Source organism: Ostrea edulis, chromosome 3, assembly GCF_947568905.1.
Source record: "Ostrea edulis chromosome 3, xbOstEdul1.1, whole genome shotgun sequence".
In the NCBI taxonomy this organism is placed as follows: Eukaryota; Metazoa; Mollusca; class Bivalvia; order Ostreida; family Ostreidae; genus Ostrea; species Ostrea edulis.
This window is the reverse complement of record NC_079166.1, coordinates 71213656-71235363: the sequence shown is the minus strand read 5'-3', so window position 1 is coordinate 71235363 and position 21708 is coordinate 71213656. Positions and strand designations below refer to the sequence as shown.

At 34.7% G+C, this 21708-nt stretch overlaps 1 protein-coding gene across 1 annotated transcript; it reads right to left on the bottom strand.

Moving 5' to 3' along the window:
• Positions 1-7537: 7537 nt before the first annotated feature.
• On the bottom strand, positions 7538-14578 carry LOC130052794 (E3 ubiquitin-protein ligase TRIM62-like). Its single transcript, XM_056158777.1, has 5 exons — positions 14277-14578; positions 11552-11655; positions 11349-11444; positions 8572-8805; positions 7538-7942 (listed from the first exon to the last, which is right to left on the bottom strand). The coding sequence occupies exons 1-5, from the start codon at positions 14557-14559 to the stop codon at positions 7916-7918; spliced, it is 744 nt and encodes a 247-aa protein (XP_056014752.1). The 5' UTR covers positions 14560-14578; the 3' UTR covers positions 7538-7915.
• Positions 14579-21708: the final 7130 nt, after the last annotated feature.

Below are 21708 nucleotides of genomic sequence, written 5' to 3'. Positions count from 1 at the left end.
TAACGTGCCAAAAAAGTGGAGCCAAATTCGTCCAAGGATAAGAGCTCTGCATGAGGGAGATAATCCTTAATTTTGAAATGAATTATATGAACCGTGAATGATCGCACTATGTCTGTTAACTCGATATGCTTTTACGTCATTTAAAAGAAATGCTCTGTACACTATTTGTATTGTTTTTACATTCTCAAACATGGGTCTTTTATGTATCCCTCAAGTTTCCTAAACTAAAACAATTATGTGTCACATTTCGGTGAAACATTTTCATCCGATATTAGGTTTACTTCAAAAACGTTCTAAACATTATTTTCGTCGACCAAACTACCTCAAGATTGATATAAGATTAGATTTGTGTAAATTTTGAAAGAAAGACATAATTGCACATCTACTAATATTGAATATGGAACAAGATTACACCGAGTATACATGACATGGCTTACTAACAATTTAGTATCTAATCAAATGGAATTCAATTCCCACAATAGAAGGTACATGAACATTCATGTACAACGTGATGTGCTCGTGTACCATGCACCCTAGTCGTTAGTTTTACAATGGCAATTGTCTTAAATATATTTCACCACTCCACAGCCATGCAACTCGTTTTATTTTATTTCGAACTGTTTTAGTCTAATTAACTTTACAGGCATTCGAAATTAAAATCGTCACCCTTCACCATTAACGTTCATCTGTTATTCACTGTCCACGTGAAGCTGACAAATTCTCAGATAATGCACCTATAAAAGAGTTGACAACACTGGTGGAAGTCCTGATAGTTCTTGTCCAGATATGATTTCCATATAGTCAACATCATCATTCAACTCAAAGATTGCAACGTATTCGTTATCTTCTTGTGGTGCTTTTATGACAAAAAACTGGCAAATAAGCTCATTTGAGTCGACATTTACAATATAAAATGTTTCATTTCTCAGATCTAAAAGCATTCCAATATGAACAATGACGCTTTTTCCTTTAATTCTCGGCAAAGTAGTGTTTTTAATAATTTGTCCTTCTTTAGAACAAAATATATCCAACCAATTTTTTGAATTCTTTCCCAAACCTACTAAATAAGCACTGTAATTATCCATAATCGACGAAACGTTGTCGACATGCCTTTTCAAACAAATACCAGCTACGCAAATATACTGATCACTTTCAATTTGTTTAGCTGTTGTTGAACACATTTGTACTTCCCAGTACATAAGTGGTTCTGTCAATTTGATGTTACTCATTACGCACCCAGAACGTGTAAAATTCTCTATCGAGTCTGGTGTCATGATATATCTCGAGTAATGGTGGTTTCTGTGCATCTTGTGGAAAGAAATATCAGAACCTACAACGATTGTGAAAAGAATCATTACCAATACCCACAAGAATTTCAAGAACCTCGTCCATAATCATATCATAGTTTACCATCAATATTCTAAACCGTCACATTGGTTACCTTACAACCTGTAACGAACTTATTCAAATATTAATTGTAAATGTAAGTATTCGTATCATTACTTGAATTGGGGTTTTCATTCGATGACACAGATCATAACAACCATATGTATAAAATAGAGAAGTAAAGCCACGAGAACTAAGTCATCATATTTTTTTTTAGACCTGGTGTGATGATCTAGTCATGATATCATTTACATTTTGTTAGATAACGAATTCAATTTCTTTTACTTCGTCTTCAATATCATTGCATCCATTTATCTATTCAGGTAAAATCATTTTTAGAATTAAAATCTTTAAGATCTTTACAATGATATTTCACAAGACCAGCTTTCTAGTAATTTGATAGTTTGCCCTTTGTTATCACAAGCATTCTTAACACTTACTTCTGGAATGACCATATTTTAATTGTAGTACGTACAACACATTTTATTTTACTCTGATTGACCATATACATGTTTATTGTACAAATTTTCTATAACCTTTATGGTTTGTCCTCTATGATCATAATACTTTCTAACACCTTGATATTTTGCAGTCTCTGATTACAACATAATCTAACACTTTGGTAGTTTGTCCTATCTGATTATAACATTATCTAACACTTTGATGGCTTATCACAACCATTCCTAACACTTATGTCAGGGACGACGCTCCTTAAAACATATTTACATATATTTCTATTAACGCTGAGCCTCATATCATATGAATGATGTATCTTTTTAAAGGACTAGCATAAGCCGAAAAGGGCTTTCAAGATTTTGTCTTTTCCAGTGTAAGATGTAAATGTCCTCATCCCAGAGTCGTTTCCCAAATGCCTCCAAATGTCATCTAAGATACAGACCCTGAAACGTACTACTACACCACTTGCACGGAACGGTACAAAACGATTCTTGCACGGAATGGTGAACGGTTTGCACGAAACACTTTGTACGAAACGCTGACCACTTTGTAGGCGTGGCTTCCACGCTTTGTGAGCGAAAGATTGTACATTCCAAAGGAATATGACCTATATTGTATAGTTAATGGACAATCGCAAGAAAGTGCCAGGAAAGCAGAACGTGTCAAAACTAATTAAACGGAACAAACATATTTCGTAGGAAAAAATTTATAATGGACTTGTTTAATTAAGCTAACGAAATTTGAATAAGCAGATTATAAATATTGCTTACACACAATTAAGGGCAAAGTCTGGAAGGTATATGGCTCTGACCCCGATTTGCTATCTTCATGTAGGCTGACTGTAACCGTGTACTCCGTTTCAGGAAGTAATTGTGTACACAGCATACTCCTGCTCTGTACATTTGAATACTTTAAAATATACTCTGGATTTTTTGATTGCAATGAAACAAACGTGACATCATATGTAGAATTTGGGATATCTGACATCCAACAAACTCCTACACTTGCAAAATGCATGTTATTGCTAGGAATGCAATCACAGCGTTGTATTGTGATTGGGGATTCTGTAAATGCAAAATAAAAAAGATCGAACAGCAAATAATTTTTATCATTTCTTTTACCATGTTACCAATTCTAACTATCATGTATTGTTATCGTACAATAATAGAAATATTTATGTAGTTACGTGTAGTCTGTGCTGAAGGAAGACCTTGTGAACTGAAATCAAATTCCAAATGTGAATCCACTATGTGTATGGCAGGCGCTCTTTCAATCAATTCATTTAATCTGCAAGAGTATAATATATTAACGGCAAACTAACAGCTGAACTTTATGATAAACGGGAGGGTTTCAACTTCTCCATCGTCAACTTCCCATATATATGTGGTAATATTCCATTATCAACTGCATATTGTGTTTATATCTCTCAACTGATTCGATACACAAGAGCTTGTTCTGCGTATGCTTTGTTTTTAAATCGAGGCTGGCTACTGACAAACGAGTTAATGGTGCAGGGTTGTAACGGTTTCGTTTAAAGTAAGCATTTTTCAAATTCTATGGTCAATATAAAAATCTAGTTTACCAACACAACCTATTATCGAGTCATTTGCTGGCTGACTTGTTTCATACCGATTGTTAGACCATTTTTGGCACACTGATTTAGACTATTGATAACTCCGTTTACCTGGTCAAGATATAGGGCTCACAGTGGGTGTGACCGGTCGACAGATGCTTGCTCTGCCTAGGCACCTGATTCCACCTCTCACCTTTGTCAGGGGTTCGGGTTTGCCCAACTCTCTTATTTTGTATTATTATGGTAGTTAGGAAATCGGTCACTGTTCTTTATCAAACAGATTAGTTGATGTATCTCGGATTATCCTTGGAGATATCAAAGATTTATCATATATACAGTTGTCAGATTGTCAGCTTTGGTACAGAAACAAAAATTCCTATACCTATATCAAAGACTGTTATCTTAAGAAATACTTTTAATGATTTTTTTTTCAGATCTCATATGCTCGATCTCAAAATGTTATGTAAAAATTGTAAAACTTGTGATCACTAGAAATGTACGCTATAGAGTGTAACCTATATGGCTTGATTTATGTGGGAGAAACTATGGGTCCACTTAATATCGGGGCACATATTTCAAATACATAATGGAGGTAACCAACTTTTTCACAAGCATTTTAATTCCCCTGACCACACCATCTTATCGATGAAGGTCAGAATTCTAAAAATAATTTTACCATCATACAAACAATCCAACCTTAAGTACCCCTTTTTATAGACAATGAGAAGATAACTTGATCAGGTCCATAGGTACTGCATTTCCACATGGATGCAATAATAATGTATATGAAGTGGGAAATTTGACTAGTCCACAAGGAAATAACGTCAATGTGATGGAACTCTTTCCAAATACTGAAAGACGGATACGCAGTCATGGACATCGTTCATATAGCAGACCACGTACAAATGATGTCACGTTTGACGTCAACAGACACTTAGGTCCACATCATATTTGTAAAAACCTTTACTATGTTCCATTGAGAGTTTTACATACGTTATTTGAAGAAGCCACAGTTAATCTGTACTTGGATTTTTCAACACCTGAATATAGACTGAACTTTATGATTATGGATGTTGCCAATCACAGGCTCATCAAATCACCAAGGGTCATGGATGATATTCCTTCCGAATCATGACGCCACTTCCCTAATCTCAAGTTTAGAAACAGAGGAATAGATGTCGTCAACATAAGCAACATCTTCGTCATAAAAGATTTCACTCTTGCATCCCACCTTATTTCAAGTTCAAGTCTACATCCTGTATTATCTAAAAATATACCTCTAATATTGCATCCAAACTTTAAAATTATATACAAACTTTGCAATGCCTAGATATAGACCATCTCATACTCAACCCACCTACATGTTCTTCTTTGTTTTCTCTCAACTATAGTCCAGTACGACAAGTCATTACTGGTGATGATGATATGGTGAACTTCACACCACTTATTCTAAAACGTCCTAAATACAGAGAACACCGGTCTTTCAATTAGCGACAGAACGTCATCTCTATTATGAATTCTCTAAAAACTTATGCTAGACGATGGGGTGCATATGAAAAATAAGTTGTCGGAATGAATTAAAAATGTAAGAGGGATATTAGAATCCCACATTAGACATATCAAAACAAAAGTACGTACCATCTATCCTTATGTGTTTAGTAAACCAGAAGTGATAAGATAATTAGATAGGTCACAGGAGGAATATTTTTTAATTCCAGCTAACAAAGCTTGCAAGAACATTGTCTCTGTATGGCTCATTATAAGAAATGTGTTTTAAACGAACTTGGCATTAATTCCGATTTTGGTAATCGTACGTATACTCCCGCTATCCTTCCTAAAGATGATTTTTTCAAAGCCATGCTTTAGTTTTAGACACGATTAATATCTCAGTCAATGAATATGAGTTACCGTACTGGATTCGTGAACTTCATAACAACCCTTACAAAGATACATTGCTGGATCCAGTAATTGTTCTACCAAGAAGTGGACGACTCTGTATGGCTTTTTTTCCAAGCTCACAGGGATATATCGAATCTACATATGAATGAAAGTTATTATTGTTAAAGGACACAATGCATGTTTCTAAACTTTTTCATTTTTTCAGCAAAATTAATTCTTTTCATGCCTAAAACTACCTTAAATGTGTTTTGAATGAAATATTTTGCGTAGTTTACGAGTTTGAAAGCGATGAAATTCAAATCTTCGATATGCATATTTACTTTCGTTATTTTACGCGCCATTATGTGTGACGTCATATGCGCCCTCTGGTTTGAAAACATCTATTAGCCATTTCATAAACAGATTATATTTAATCGACAAAAAACCAATTATCACGTTAACGGCTTGTAAATAATATTGCACTAGAATATTTTGTGCCGTGTTCGGGTGTACTAATTTTCAGTAGAAAGGATTTAGACTGAGTATTTTTCAATTTTACGAAGGAAGGTACGAGAAAAAAGACGTGGATAATTTTCTGTTGGAGCAAGAACTTTACCTTTAAAAAAAACCCCACCCAGTCACCCTTTTCAATAACCGCTCGGACAGAGGCCCTGCTAAACTGCGAGAAAATGAATATATCGAAGCTAAGCACTACATAATTCTGTTCTGGTCTTCAAATTCAATACACACTTCTGATCAGCTGACCTTCACCTTGTAACAACATACGCGGCAGAACTTGTGCGTCCAGTTTCTACCAACTGGTAGATTTACAAAAGAAAAAAGATATAAAGATATATAATAATTGAACTTTTAATTATATAAATAATAGAATATTGTATTTCCTAACTTTAAATTGAATTATGAAATCATTTCCTCATTGAACTTGTAAAAATTTGAGTGCGTCAGCACAACGCCGTGCTCCCACTTCCTAACGACGTGCTGATCCCAATTCAATAATAATAAGATTGCTTTATCAAAATAAAATGATGTGGTTTCCACTTTAAATTTGGTTATTTTTATTGATTTGTGTGTTTTTCTTTTCCCTTCTTTCCGAAATGCACCCGTGACAGTAGCTTGGCCTAGGGCCTAGTTGTCAACAATGTAACGTATTATAATTTGTCTAATCCAAAACTAAATAATAATTGCACTGTTTAGTTTAGAAAAACAGCGCCAATTACATACAAGGTGTACATATTGATAAAGGAATAACAATACCAAACAGTTTGTAAATAGCGACCCATATAAACAATATTTACTCGCAATATTGCTGATTTCATACACGCTTTCCTCGCTATATTTGGGTAGTTACATCACTATATGTATGCACTGGTGGCGAAAACATATAAAACTTGGAAAATTTGTCAACATCGATTTAAATGTTGCCCATGGTGAATAAATTAGGCCCCTAAAAGCTGAGTTTTTAATAATATTTCACACTACTTTCACAATCCAAAGGGCGCATGTGACGTCACCGTACCACGTGACTACCTACCTAATTAACTAGACTTTTTGAAATTGGGTTAATTATCGCAAAATTTCGGAGAATGAACTATTAGAATTAATTACTATAAGCATAAAGAAGAGAAAATTCATGTAATTTTGTATACTTTGAAAACATGAAATGTGTCCTTTGATAGGCAAATCATCGTCGATATATCTAAATGTCGAATTGAAGGCCACAGCCAGATATTTTTTTGTGTCGCATAGAAGTTTTCGAGTAAATTCTGCTTCATATGAACATAGAAACAGGTCAGCTAACAAAGGATTACAATCCATGCCCATGGGAATTCCAACAGACTGTTGGAACCCTGATTATCAAAGACCACGAAGATATTGTCAATGGGGAACTCTAGCATGTTTTTTTTAAAATTTCAACATCAGATTACTTGTGCGTGGATTCAGAGTGGTGTCTAACAAAGTAAGTTTTGGATGACTGATCACTAGATATGAATATTTTCTTTTTCCATTTTTGTTGAAGAAGCAACTGTCTATGATATTGAAAAGTCATAGGTTTTGATGTTATTGGTTTGGGAAAAGTTTTGCAATTTCAAGTTTTATACTTCTACCAACCGGGGGTACTTACCCTACCTTGTCCTTTCTTGATGTGTGTAAATTTGAAGGGTGTTATTTCAGCGAATTTTCCATCTCAGCTAGTCTCTTGAAATATATCTGAGGTTTATTTGGAATCATAGTTACATTGCCTGTCTTTAATTTGCTAAACAAGTGATAGGTCCCAGGTTTAGCTCTTGATTCTAGCTGCTATGCCATTTGTAATATGTATACAATAGGTTGTGGCTGTTCCTTCACTACGCTTCAGACATTTAAAGAGTAAGTGACGAGTATTTCGGATATGGCCTTGAAACGGATGGCCTTCATGTAGATAAAGGAAGGCGTTGACACAATAAAGAAACCCTCATTGCTACGGCCTCGAGCGTCATGTATATGTACAATTATGTGACACTTTACCTACAACTATATGAGTGAAAAAATTATCGATAAGAAACGCAAAACAGAATTAAAACATTCAAAGGTACTTTTAGGTAACGACAGATGTAATTGTACCTACCTTGACCTCAACTGCAGGAGATCCTAAAAATATCAAAATTATGATAATTGACTAACATCCTTTGTAGTATTTCAAAATACATTAACAATTTAATAGACCTGATAAAATATATATGAATCTGAAACTGTATTTGTTTTAATACATGATCATATTAATTCCTGAAAAAGCCATTCTTTGAAGTTAAGAAAAAAATCATTCTTTAATTCATTCATCAATAAACTTATTCGGTACATAAGAGAATATCGTGCGTGTGATCAATTTCTAAAGCAAACCAGGGTTCTAAAATTGTGTTCATGTTATAAGAGGTTTCTACAGTCTCATTAAAGTCATCATTTGCAAATTCAATGATCAAATGTTCACCGAAAGCTAGTGAGGGTTTTAAATGAGAGATGAAATATTAAATTTCTATTAAAGATACTAGTAGTTGCATGAAGATTTGTCCTGAAACAATATTAACAACATTTTAGGATTTTAAACGGCATAATAAACCTATAAAGACCTTTGATACATTTTAGCTAGGCATTAGGTAAACAAGAAAATAATCCACCCCCTAAAATACTAATATATGATTTTATGTACTAAGGGAAGAACTTATTGAACAAAAGAGAGAAACACTTTGACGGAATAAATTACGAATTACATAGAAACATACCTTTACTTTCATTTTATCAAGCTTTTCTTTTGATTCACATCTTTGTATTTCTTTCAGAGTTGATTTTATTTTCCCGTCATGTTCTTGCCATTTTTGAACGGCCCCTTCTTGTGTGCAAACTCGGTCTGAATGCAGTTTGATGTCTTGTAGAAGAGAATCTCGTCTTTGCTCTAATTCATTTAAACTAATGTTGAATTCATGTTTGACGGTATCCACCGCCGACAGTTCTTTTTTCTGTAAGAGCAAACTAGAAGCCTTAAGTGCCAAAGTTCACACCAAAATCTGTTTATGACTCTTATGTAAGTTTGGATCGAGATTACAAGACAATATGGCTTTGAGCATTATAAAAAGAACCTTGCTAAAACAATGCGATTCTGAACCTGGATCTTTACAGTCGCCTTACTCTGGAAAGCGTAGTTTTAATGCTAAACAAATTCAATGAAGTATAAATGAAAACTATGGGCTAGGTGTAAAGGCTGGATTGTCCCCATGTGTTATTGTGACGATGTCTTAGATATTGAAAATCAAAAATAAATTTTTAAAAAAAGTATAGCGGGTTTTTTCCGCGGGGTGTTAAATTTAGCTTATTTTAGCGATTAGATGGTTTTCAACCAAAATTGTGCTTGCTCCTTTTCAAATATTCCACCAAGCTGATAATATTCATACTCCCAAGAGCATGTCCTGAATACATAACACATACTAATAAATTAGAGAGTTTGTTTCCCTATAGCACTAAGCTTGCTGATTCACATCAATGTATACTATCAATCTTATATCTAGTCCAGGGACTCGAATTCGTACTCTCTGACTCGCAATTGTAATTCCTCGTATCTGCTTGACTCCCATATTTAAGTACAAAGTTAACCCCAACAAATTCAGAATGTTCAATGCATATACATATATAAACATATATTATATAAGATAATATCGGACAAAGAAATTCTGGATACTCGTCTTGTTGAATAAAAAAAAAAAATTCTTACATTATCCTAAAAATTGTTTGAAAAATGAAAGGAATACAAAATAGGAAGTTGGGAAAACACGGACCTCGAATATAAATGTACCAGAGGTGGGATCAGGTACCTACAAGGAGTACGCATTCCTTGTTGACCAGTCACACCCGTCGTGAGCCCTGTATTTCGATAAGGTAAACGGAGTAATCTGTAGTTAAAATCAGTGTGGCAGGAGCGGCCTAATAAATGGTATGAAACACACCAGACAGCATTTGACCTAATGATAGGTAGTATTGGCAAACTAGATCATTATAACGACCAAATATTTTACAAAATATTTACTTTCAATGACACTGTTGAAACCCCTATAACATCAACATATTTGTCAGTAGCCTGTCTCGATCTAAAAAATTATCATACACGGAATAATATATTGCGTATCGAATCAATTGAGTGATGCAGGTGCACATATACAGGTGATGATGTAATATTGCTACATAAATATGGGAAGTTGACGATGGAGAAGGTTAGATAAAACTGTTTGTCATAAAGTTGAGTTTTTACTTTGTCTTTGATAATCATTTTCAATAAATTATCTAAGTACGAAGCAGATGTGGAAGACTATGTGGTGTCTTTAATTTCGAGGTCACAGGGATACATCGAATCGACATATGAATGAAAGTGATTATGGTTAATAAAAAAACTTCGTCGATATGTCTAAATGTCGAGTAAAAGGCCACTGGAAGATTTTTCTCTTCTGAAGTAGAAGCTTTTGAATAAACTCTTCATAGGAATATAGGAAAATGGAAAAAAGGAAATATTCATATTTTGTAATCAGTCTTTCTAAACAATACTTTTTAAACACTACTTTGATTCTACTCACAGGTAATCGGCAGTTCATATTAAAAAAATGGTGAGGTTCGTCATAGACACTATCTTCGTACTCTTTGGGGATTAGGTTTTCCAACAGTCTGATGAAATTCCCATGGGCACACATTGTGCTTCTTTATTAGCTGACCTATTTTTACATTCTTACGAGGCAGAATTTGTTCAAACGCTTCTACATGAGAAAAAATATCAACTCCACTTTTCCCATAATTATGTTGCAAAATTCCATCATCACCAGTATTCTTGTGTTTGTGTCTCTCAACTGATTCGATAAGCAAGAGCTTGATGGACATATGATATTTTTTTTAATCGAGGCAGGCTACTGACAAACAACATGATGCTACTGGCTTTTCAATAGTCTTATTCAAAATGAGAATTTCGCAAATATTATGTTGTTATAATAATCTAATTTACCAATACAACCTGTCATTGGATAAAATGCTGTCTGATATGTTTCATACTAATTGAGACAATGTTTTGCACATGAGTTTGTCTACAAATTACTCAATTTACCCGATCGACATAATGGGGATCATGAAGGGTGTAACCGGTCGACAGGGGGATCTTACTGCTCCTAGACACCTGATTTTACTTCACCGGTATGTCCAGTGGTCCATGTTTGTCCTACTCCTAATTTTGTATTCTTTATAGTAGTTGTAAGATTGATTATTGTTCGATATCTTCACGTTTTCACTCCCCCCCCCCCACTCTACTCCAATGTCAGGATTTACACAGATTTGAATCTACAATTTTTGATAAAATTTTAGAAGTGCAGTAACCTTTATTTGATTAATTTTAATTTTGGTGAATCTGGAGATTTAAAAAATGTTAAGTCTATGAACAGACGGACAATAGATGATCAAAAGCAAGTTGTGTGTCTGAAAGGGAAACGGGTTGTTAGCGAGAAAAGCGAGGATGGTTGTGAGAAGTGCCTACTCTGAATTCAGCTATTCTTTTGCGTTGACGTTTAATTTCTTTTGCTTCTGCGACGTTGTTTTCCTTTATCTGAAGAATCCTCTTCTGAATATCCGTCTGTGTAAACACACATACTGTATGTTATATACGCTTATCCTTATTTATCAATTCACAAGCACAAAAGAAAATAATGTCACATATTTGGTGTAAAGTCTGAATATTACCGTAACAATTTTTCTCGCTGATTTTAAATCTGTGCGTTCATGACTTGCATGCGTGACATCTGCTGTGGATACTTCATCATTACAGGTGAAACAAGCTTCAACTTCTAAAGCAGAGGGAAAAAAGCTTCACAACAGAATAAACAAATATGCCTTCTGAAATATTCTTGACAGGGACCTAGTGACAAAGTAAAGATTCTGAATAGTGATTAATTTCATCAATCCTATTTGAACCCTATTCATAGTGTATACATTTGTTGGTATAATAAAAAAATGATCAATGTTCTCTAAACCATTTTGAATTGCATGAAACGGATCCAAATCAAATTAATTCTTTTTGATTGATATAAGAATGCATTCAATGGGTTGGGCAAATGAATATAAAGAAAATGTGAATGATATGTAAGACTTGTACGGTACCAATTTTGATGCACCAGATGTGCATTTCGACAAATAATGTCTCTTCAGTGATACTCAACCGAAATGTTTCAAATCCAAAATAAAAATGAAGTTTTAGAGCTATTATAGGAAAATTCGTCTAAGGATAAGAGCTATGCGTGAGGGAGATAATACTTAATTTTGAAATGAATTTCTAAATTTTGTAACAGCAATTAATTATACATCTGTGTTATGTGACACAAAGCAGAATTGCAGTATATATGACAAACAAAAAAGAAACAGAAAAGGTAAGTTAATTGTGCCGTCACATGAGATAATAATATTATAGTGCGGCCTAAAGTCAAACCAAGGTTGTGCAGATAAAGTCTAACAAACTAATGGAATTGTAAGTAGCGTGGATCGCAGTATGTATCTGGAATGACTTAGTATCTAGGGAAAGATATACGTATCGTACACAATCCCCAAAAATATTAGGTGAAGTATTCATGCGTTCATAACTCTAGTGTTAAGCTGCATTCGTATCTTATTTCTAGCAAACATGTTACAAATTTAAGCACTAGAAGGGAAAATGTGGTTCTGTATTTGTCTTGTAATATTATTGTCAAATCACGATGCATTGATTGTGTTAAATAAAGTGAACTTCAATTGTATGAAGCATAATTTTGTTTATTCCTAGTTTGTGATGCATATTGCATCTGCACATATAATAAATGCTTAGGATATGGCATCACCCGTATACCGATTTTTAACTTTGCTCATTTTGTACCGTTTTCCGTTTAAAAATTACGAATTTACCTGGAGTTACTTGCTGAACAGCATGTATATCACTACCGCTACCTATCTATCTTTCAGAGATACTAACAGTCTAATGAAATTAAAATATTATCAATTGTCCCTCAGCATACATCCGAAATGTACTCTTTCACTGCCCTACAGTGTTAAAACGTATTAAAACGCTAAAAATCCACAATGATCAATCTAAATTGAATTATCCCTAGACACGACTAATCACAAAAAGAACACATAAATACCAACACAGCAATACCGATATATGCACTGTACATGTTCATAAATTAACGCAAATCCTTTTTAGGTGCCCAATCAATTGTGACGTAACAGTTGTCTGAATAAAGTAGTACAAGGGTCAATGACTGAATGAAAGGCGAAGATAACGATCCGAAATAGACTTCAGGGGGAAATGTAATCATTTAGTTTTTCAACAGTAAACAAGCACACGTGTAGTTACTAGCTATCAAATGAATACCTATATTGTATTGTGCATATATACTGCAACTGATTTACATTTTTGTATGCAATAGCCTATAAAATAATGCTGATAAACAGAGATTTTCCCCTTATCTAGAAAACATCTATTTTCGAAAAACTAAATGATTATATTTCTCCATGAAGTATATTTCTAGAGGTCGTGTACATTTTCTACCCTATTTTGAAAATTAACGGACAAATCCTATATAAGAGCTCGGTTAAATGAAATCGGCTTTCACTTAAGGTGGATTGACTGATTGATTGTATATTGTGTAACATCCCTCTCGAGAATTTTTGACTCATATGGAGACGTCACCAATACTGGTGAAGGGCTTCAGATTTAGGCCTATACTCGGGACTTGTGGTCATTGAGCAGTGAGGGTTCTTTAGCCTGCCACACCTACTGTGACACATGGCTTCCGTTTATAAGGTCATTCACACCTGATGCCGATCGTTTCGTGATGGAACTGTCACTACCTGTTTTAACGACTTAGGTTTATCACGACCGGGATTCGAACCCCGACCTTCCGCATGCAGGGCGAACGCTCTACCTCTAGACCACCGCATTTAAGGTGGAAGATGAGTTGTAAGAGTCGTAATATTCAAGAAAATTGGTAAAATGAAAATCGTTGTAAATCTTGAATTGAATGCTGACTATACGAGGTTGACAATGTCACCTCGTAAAAACTAGATATAGCTCTGATCATTTGATTGATTGATTGCATATTGTTAAACACCCCTCTCGAGAATATTTCACTCAAACTGAGGTGTCAATTTTGCCGGTGAAGGGCTGCAGAATTTGGGACTATGCTCACCGCTTATAGGAGGGGGAGGGATCTTTATCTTGCCATACCTACTGTGACACGGGACGTCGGAGTTTGCAGGCTCATTCGAGGGACTGCTCCATTTAGTTGGCTCTAGCGACATGGAAAGGGTATTATGGACCTATTCTAACATGTATTCCCACGGTATGATCTAATCTCTGCTCTGTTTGATAAAATATTTATTACTATATAAATATGCAAATATTCACAGAAATCATTCCTTACAACTGCATACTTACTTGTACGTGGTTGTCGTGAGGTATCCTTCTGAATATGAACTCCGTATTTACTAACGATGTTTGCTAATGTAAAATTCTTCCTTAAAGCGTAATCACCACGAGTACCAATATTTTCCACGTGTCTACACTCCGGGCAAGTTAATGTACTGTTATTTGAGCTGTCGTGTTTGATTAAACTTATGATACAAGCTTTACAGTATGAATGCATGCACGTTAAGGAACACGGGTCCACAAAAAGTTCTAAGCATATGGCACAAGTTAAGTCCGTATCCAGAGAGGCCATTGGTGAGAGTATGATAAAGCTTAATGACCTTGTATCACGTATTGCTAAAAAGATAAGGATTACTTTCGCTTTCACTCTTAAAATCTAGTACAGTTAATATGGCGTAAAGACCCCCCAAATACCGTATGGTTTGTTCATTGATCACTTTGATGTGGGTGGAGCTTACCTATGATCCTCGTTATTTACCTGAAATTTGCATGGCTAAGATATTAATCTGTTATGTTTACTTATCAAGTACACAGGAAGCGCCTAATCTTATCGCAAATTATTCTTAGTGTCTTTATTTGTACAAGTTCAGCAGAAGAAAATTTTGTTTACCGCATTTTAATGCATGTGAACCTTCAAATTTAGTCATATTAATGTATTACGCCATCAATTTACTTCTAAACATGTATGTTAATTTGTACTAATTAACTTCGTATTACACCGTTATATACATGCATCTACCACCAATATTATGAATTGCCAAGTGATTACATAGCCCAACGGATTCAATATAACATTATTATTGACTAGCAGTGATTACATTGAAAAGGGTATTTATCTGTTTTTATTGCTTTATGTTTTGTTTTAAAGATATGGAAAAATTATTTTGCTGTTTCACTTCATGTTTTGCAAACATATTATTAAACAATTAAATTTCATGCCCGAACTATAGTCCTAATGCATTATCCAAGATAACATGTAAAGGTACATATATTGAAGACGAATACCACTCTATATTTATTTGTCCTTTTGAAAGATCAAGATACAGACCCTGAAGCGTACTACTACACCACTTGCACAGAACGGAACGAACGGAACGGCACGGAACGGTGAACGGTCTGCACGAAGCGCTGAACGGTCTGCACGGAACGGTGAACGATTTGCACGAAACGCTGAACGGTCTGCACGGAACGGTGAACGGTTTGCACTGAACGAAACTAAACGCTTTGGGGGTGTAGTAATACGCTTCAGGGCCTGTAACGAACAGTGATCAATCTCATAACTCCTTTAAGGAATACAAAATAGTGAGTTGGGCAAACAAGGACCCCTGGATATACCAGAGGTGTGATCAGGTGGTTAGGAGAAGTAAGCACCCCCTGTCGACCGGTCACACCCGCCGTGAACCCTATATCTTGATCAGGTAAACGGAGTTATCCGTAGTCAAAATCAGTGTGCCACGAACGGTATAGCAATCGGTATGAGACACGTCAGACAGCATGTAACCCAAAGACCGGTTGTATTGGCAAACTACATCATTATAATGACCATATAATTTGCAAAATGCTTAATTTAAACGAGAATTTTCAAACCCCTGTTACATCAACTTGTTTTTCAGTAGCCTGACTTTATTTGAAAACTGATCATACGCAGAACAAGTTCTTGCGTATTGAATCAATTGTTAGTGATTGATGATTGTTATATTGTTAGTGATTGATGATTGTATATTGTTTAACGTCCCTGTAGAGAATATTTCACTCATATGGAAACGTCTAATCAATTGTGAGATATAAACACCATATGCAGATGATAATCGAATATTGATACATAAATATGGGAAGTTGACGATGGAGAAGCTGCAATTATCCCGTTTGTCAAAAGTTTAATTATTGGTTTGCCGTTAATATTTATTTTCAATAAAATATGTGAGTACGGAGCAGATGTGGTGTCTTTTATTTCGAGTTCACTGCGATATATTGAATCGATATATGAATGAAAATGATTATTATTAATAGATAAAATGTCGTTGATATATCTAAATATCGAGTTGAAGACCACAGCAACAGCTAGAAGCTTTTAAATAAACTCTGGGTCATAGGAATATAAAAACAGCTAGCTAAACTTTTTGGAAATATTTATGTAAAGCTTCTAAACTGAAGTCTGAGAGGTCACATTATCCTCAACAAATCAATAAACTTGTTTTTTTAAAAATGTTATTTGAGATACATAAGATATTTAGTGTTTAAAAATTGTTATCATTACCCTTATTCGTTGATTTTTACTAAACAAAAGACAAGTGGAATGTTAGTCCCCGATGGTCTCTACGCCCAGTAGCTAAGTACGTCGTTACTAGCTTGAAAATACGGATGTATATTTAATTGCTATGATAAAATTTAGAAATTCGTTTCAAAATTAAGAATTATCTCCCTCATGCATATCTCTGATCCTTAGACGAACTTGACTCCAGTTTTTGGCACTCTGTTTTCCTTTTAGTTCGACAGGGGATGCTTACTCCTCCTAGCACCTGATCCCACCTTTGGTGTGTCCAGGGGTCCGTCCTTGCCCAACTCTCTATTTTGTATTGCTTATAGGAGTTATGAGATTGATCACTTTCGTTACTTTCACCTTTCTTACAAGTTTATTGTTATTTCGGATTACCAAAATTTCGGCTTGGGCATCACTGAAGAGACATTTTTTTGTCAAAATGCGTATCTGGTGCATCAAAATTGGTGCCGTATAAGTTTTCATATAGAATATTATCAACAATAATCAGAGATAAGAGAACACACGTACCGGTGTTATGTAGTGAGACTTCCTCCGTAGTAAGACGTCCCCGAAGGACTAACTATATAGTGAGACGTCCGCCCTGAAGACTGGCTATATAGGGAGACCCTACTCCGGAAAACTGGTTATATAGTGAGATTGGCTATATAGAGAGATTCCTCCCCGGAAGTCTGAATTAAGTCTGATAAAAATAGGGCCCAAAAGGGTATATACTATCAATGATATGTTGCAAATTCAACGGTTATTCTCTATTGACTATGTTGATTAATATTCTAGCATTCAAGCAATGATTTTCCCCTCACCAGGAGGGGATCCAGGATTTCAAATGGAATGGGTGGGTGGGGGGGGGGGGGGGCAGTCGGTCGTTGGGCGAAGAAAGTCCTAGTGGGGGTCAGGGATGAAATCCCCGGAAGTTCGTGGATTCTAGTGATTTTGCAAGGCAAGAATGAAGTCTTTTAAATAGACATTTTGACCATTTCTTTCAGTCATGCATGATTGATGTTAAACTTAATAGAATTTATTTTGAGCATGACATTTTTAAAGGATCACGCGCTGGATGCGTTCCAACAATAATTCCACAAATGCACACCTTTCCCTTTTTAATTTTTTCTAGATCCTCGCGTACAAACAATGAAGTAAGACTTGGATATGGATTTACAAAAGTAGAATTTATTTCTTTTCCAATTCCGTTTTATTTCTGGGTAATTTTCAGAGATATTGATTTAAGTTAATTATTGCTAATAAATTATAAGCCCCTATTTGAAAACTTCATTTAAATACAATGTGCATGATATTTAAGCAAAGGGACAATTATCACTCGACCCGCGTCATTCATTTACCAGTATTAACGCGTGATTATTATTTAGACACATAAATTCTGAAACAAATGTATTCCCGGTGCTATATAGTGAGACTTCCCTATACTGAGACTTCTCCCCGGAAGACTGGCTATATGGTGAGAATCCAACCCCGCCCACCCCCCAAATAAATCAATCGTAAGCCCCACTCCCCACCCCCCTTGCATGTGCTTGGTCTGAATTTTATTTTTAAATTTCCACCGGAAAGACTGATTATGGAATTTAGTTAATCATCTGTAGAGCCCCAAATTGATATAAACTCAAATAATTGAAGATGTTTTTCATTATTTGAAGACATCATCAGTTCAATTATTGCGCTCATCAATTGATGACAGAAATAATGTATTTGATGCGCACATCAATTCAATTGATGATAATTATTACTCGCATTAATTGAATTTATACGCGTATTAATTTAATTTTTGCCCCTTTCAATTGAATTGTAGCACGCATCAAATGAATTGATGATACCTTCAAATAATTAAAGATATCTTTAATTATCTTGATGAATGTTAATTTTGCGCTGCATAGTCACCCCCTTAGATAGGTGACTATATCCCTTAAGAAATAGTAATGAATCTTCCCCTACAAAACACATACGTCGTTGTTTGCAATTTTATCTATAATATGTCATATACATATGTTAATTGAAAGGGTAATTTCTTTTCTCAGTTGTTCAACTACTAAATTCAATGAGGTTATCAAGGATTCTGTTTTGAATAAGATGTATATTCAAAGGAATTTAAATCGAAGTGTACAGAATATCATATATTGTTCATCCTTTCCATCAATGAACAAATTATATCATACACTAAATTGAAGATATTCTAAATAATTCAACTACTAGTATTGTGTGCTATATTTCATTTATTCAATTATTGCACATAATACATGTAGCTGAATGTATGATATCTTTAAATCAATTACTGATATCTTAATGTATTAAATTTAATAAACCAATAGCTGTTTTACCCCATGTTTGTTTGTCTTCTCAAGTAAATACATCTTCAGTATTTATTACATTTCGCTATATAGCCATATTGCCATGGTGGTGACACTACTAGTTAGCCAGGTTCCCGGGGGTGGATGGGCCTGCTTTATAGCCATGTTTTCGGAAGACAAATGGCTAGGGGAAGGCTACTCTTGTACTCTGTACAAGGAAACAGTCTATGGGCAGACGAATACGTATATCATATTTACAAAGAAGTTTCCTATATACATGTATCAGTACGTCTATTGTTGCCTAACCCTATACGCGGGACCATGATCTGAATAAACCTGAATCTACTCTATATCCAGAAGTTTTCATGTAAATCTCCACTCTTATGACACAGTGGTTCTTGAGAATTTTTTTTAAAATTAAACCTCCATATGTTTGCATTTTCTTGATTTTCTCTCCTTTGAAGGAGACATGTTTCTTCATTTGAACAAACTTGAATTGTCCTTACCCAAGGATGATTTAGGGTAAATTCTATTGCAATTGGCCCAGTATTTATGGGGGAAAAGTCGAAAACGTTTAAAGTTTACGGATGGACAGAAAGACGACCAAAATGCTATCAGAAAAGTTCAATTGTGTCTTTGACCCAGGTGAGCTAAAATTGATCTGTGTGACTGATAATTAAAACATGCAGCAGATCCAACGGAGAAGGATGATAAGGGGTTAAAGCTCCGTACCCCCAGCCTCCACACTGAAATTTATGACTTTTGAATTTTTATTATTTCTATGTACCGCAAAAACAGTTTGACCACATGGAGAGATTGGGTTACCAGAAAAATAAAGTTCAAACAAAGACTGCAGATTTGTAACATTAAAGTAATTCCACCCTCCTGTGATGTCATCAGATTTTGCAAAATCAATGATTTATTTAGATTTATGCATGATAGGAACAAATTTTGTTGGAGTCTTTTCCGATAAGTATTGTAAAAAATTCTTGTAAAAAAGTAAAGTATTTCAAAAGTCTAAGTTATAGATTAATAATCAAGGATACGTTTTAAAATATTGAATCCAAGGCCAATAACTCTGTTTTTTTAAATTTCTCTATCAAGTCTATTATGCGATATATTTCCTATATTTTTTACAGATATTTTGTATATTTTTTTGAAGATGCAGTTTCATGAAATTGTTATGAATGCTATTATATCGTCATAAGTCATAACCAGTTTGTATGACATTTTGATAAAGCTGTTTAAGGAAAATTGCAATTTTCTGACGGTGATATATGATTCTGTAGTATATACGTCTCACATCTTAAAAAAGTGTGATGACCTATGTATTTTATTTGATAATTTGTTAGTTTTAACTCTAATGAATGGAAATAAATACACTTTTAAAACTTGTATCAGATAAAACTGCGAGTATTGAGTTACCTTAAGCGATGATATTGCGACGCTTAATGATACAACTTGTAGTATGAATAGCAGTTTGGACTGCAAATGTGTGGTTGTATCATTAAGCGTCACAACAACAATGCCAATGGAACGCTTAATGATACAATTGTATCATTAAGGGGATTGCATTATTAACGGTTTATACTGTAGACCGTTAATGTGATAATCTGTATCATTAAGCATTGCAACTGAATACCTTAATGTCTGTAGTTTGTACCATTAAGCGTAAATGTTTCATCAGCGGTGTCTACAAGGCGTCATTCAGGTGAATCAAATGGTTACCGTCATATAATTTTCTTGTGGTTGCCATATCATAAATTTGTGATCGCTTTTCTCAGATGTTTCGAAAGGGGTTCTGTACCACCTCCTGGTGATAAGCTATAACTATAACAACTTTTGCTTTAAATTCTGTAAAATAATATTTCTTATCAAGATAGGTTCTGGTTCGTCTTCTGATTCTGCCTGGTATTGGCCACAATCATCTGGTTGATTATTATGCTATTTAAAAAGCGCACGTAAACATTTAAAAATAAAAGCTTAAACTATGTAGATTTCAATTTTTTTGTTTGGACACCTGCTCCCTGAAGGTTTCAGGTGTTTTGGGAGAAACAATTCCTGGTGGTAATGCGTTCCTTTCGCTGATGGTATGTGGGAAGAATGAGAATTTGCGATAGGAAGTATTCCTTGATGGAAGTTGAAAGGCAAGATAGTGAGAATGTCTGGCATTGGCCAAGTATGGTAAAAGTCTATCGCTCTTAACAATAATGATTTCATTGTTTACGATTTTTAGACGGGGTCACGTGACCCTGTCTATTAGTTTACTGTCAGCCGAGGCTTCAAAACGAAAGCCGTGCCGAGAACACATGAATTGAATCTACGTGGAAGAAAAGAGTACATAAATTGCGCTGATCATTTTGAACACAGTTTTGAGATATGTAAGATGAATATTTTTGAAAAAAAACAATCGTTTTATTTTTCATTTATTTATTAGATGAATTTGAATTATCTTTCAAACAGAAACGATTGTTGTTTTCATGAGCAAATATTCTTACTTTGTGTATATCCGGCCTTTTTAACGGAAGAAACCGATAATATGCGAATGTATCCGGAGTTTGTCGTGTTATTTATTCTATGTAAGCAAGAATAGTTTTAATGCAAGCCAACAATATTACCCCCGACAACTGTACTGGACGTTTTTCTCATTTATTTTGAGTTCAAAAAGTCAAAGTCTCTTTTTCACTATATACTGTAGATTTGAGCTTGCCTCTAACTTTTATACATGTACTTGCTGGTGCATGTTTATCAGACTTCAAATCCTGATGACATTCAAGATTCATGTTGCTTTGAAATCCAGAGGCCAAAGGTCAAGGTCATTATCACACTAAATACCTATTGCGGCCATTCAAAGCTTCATACT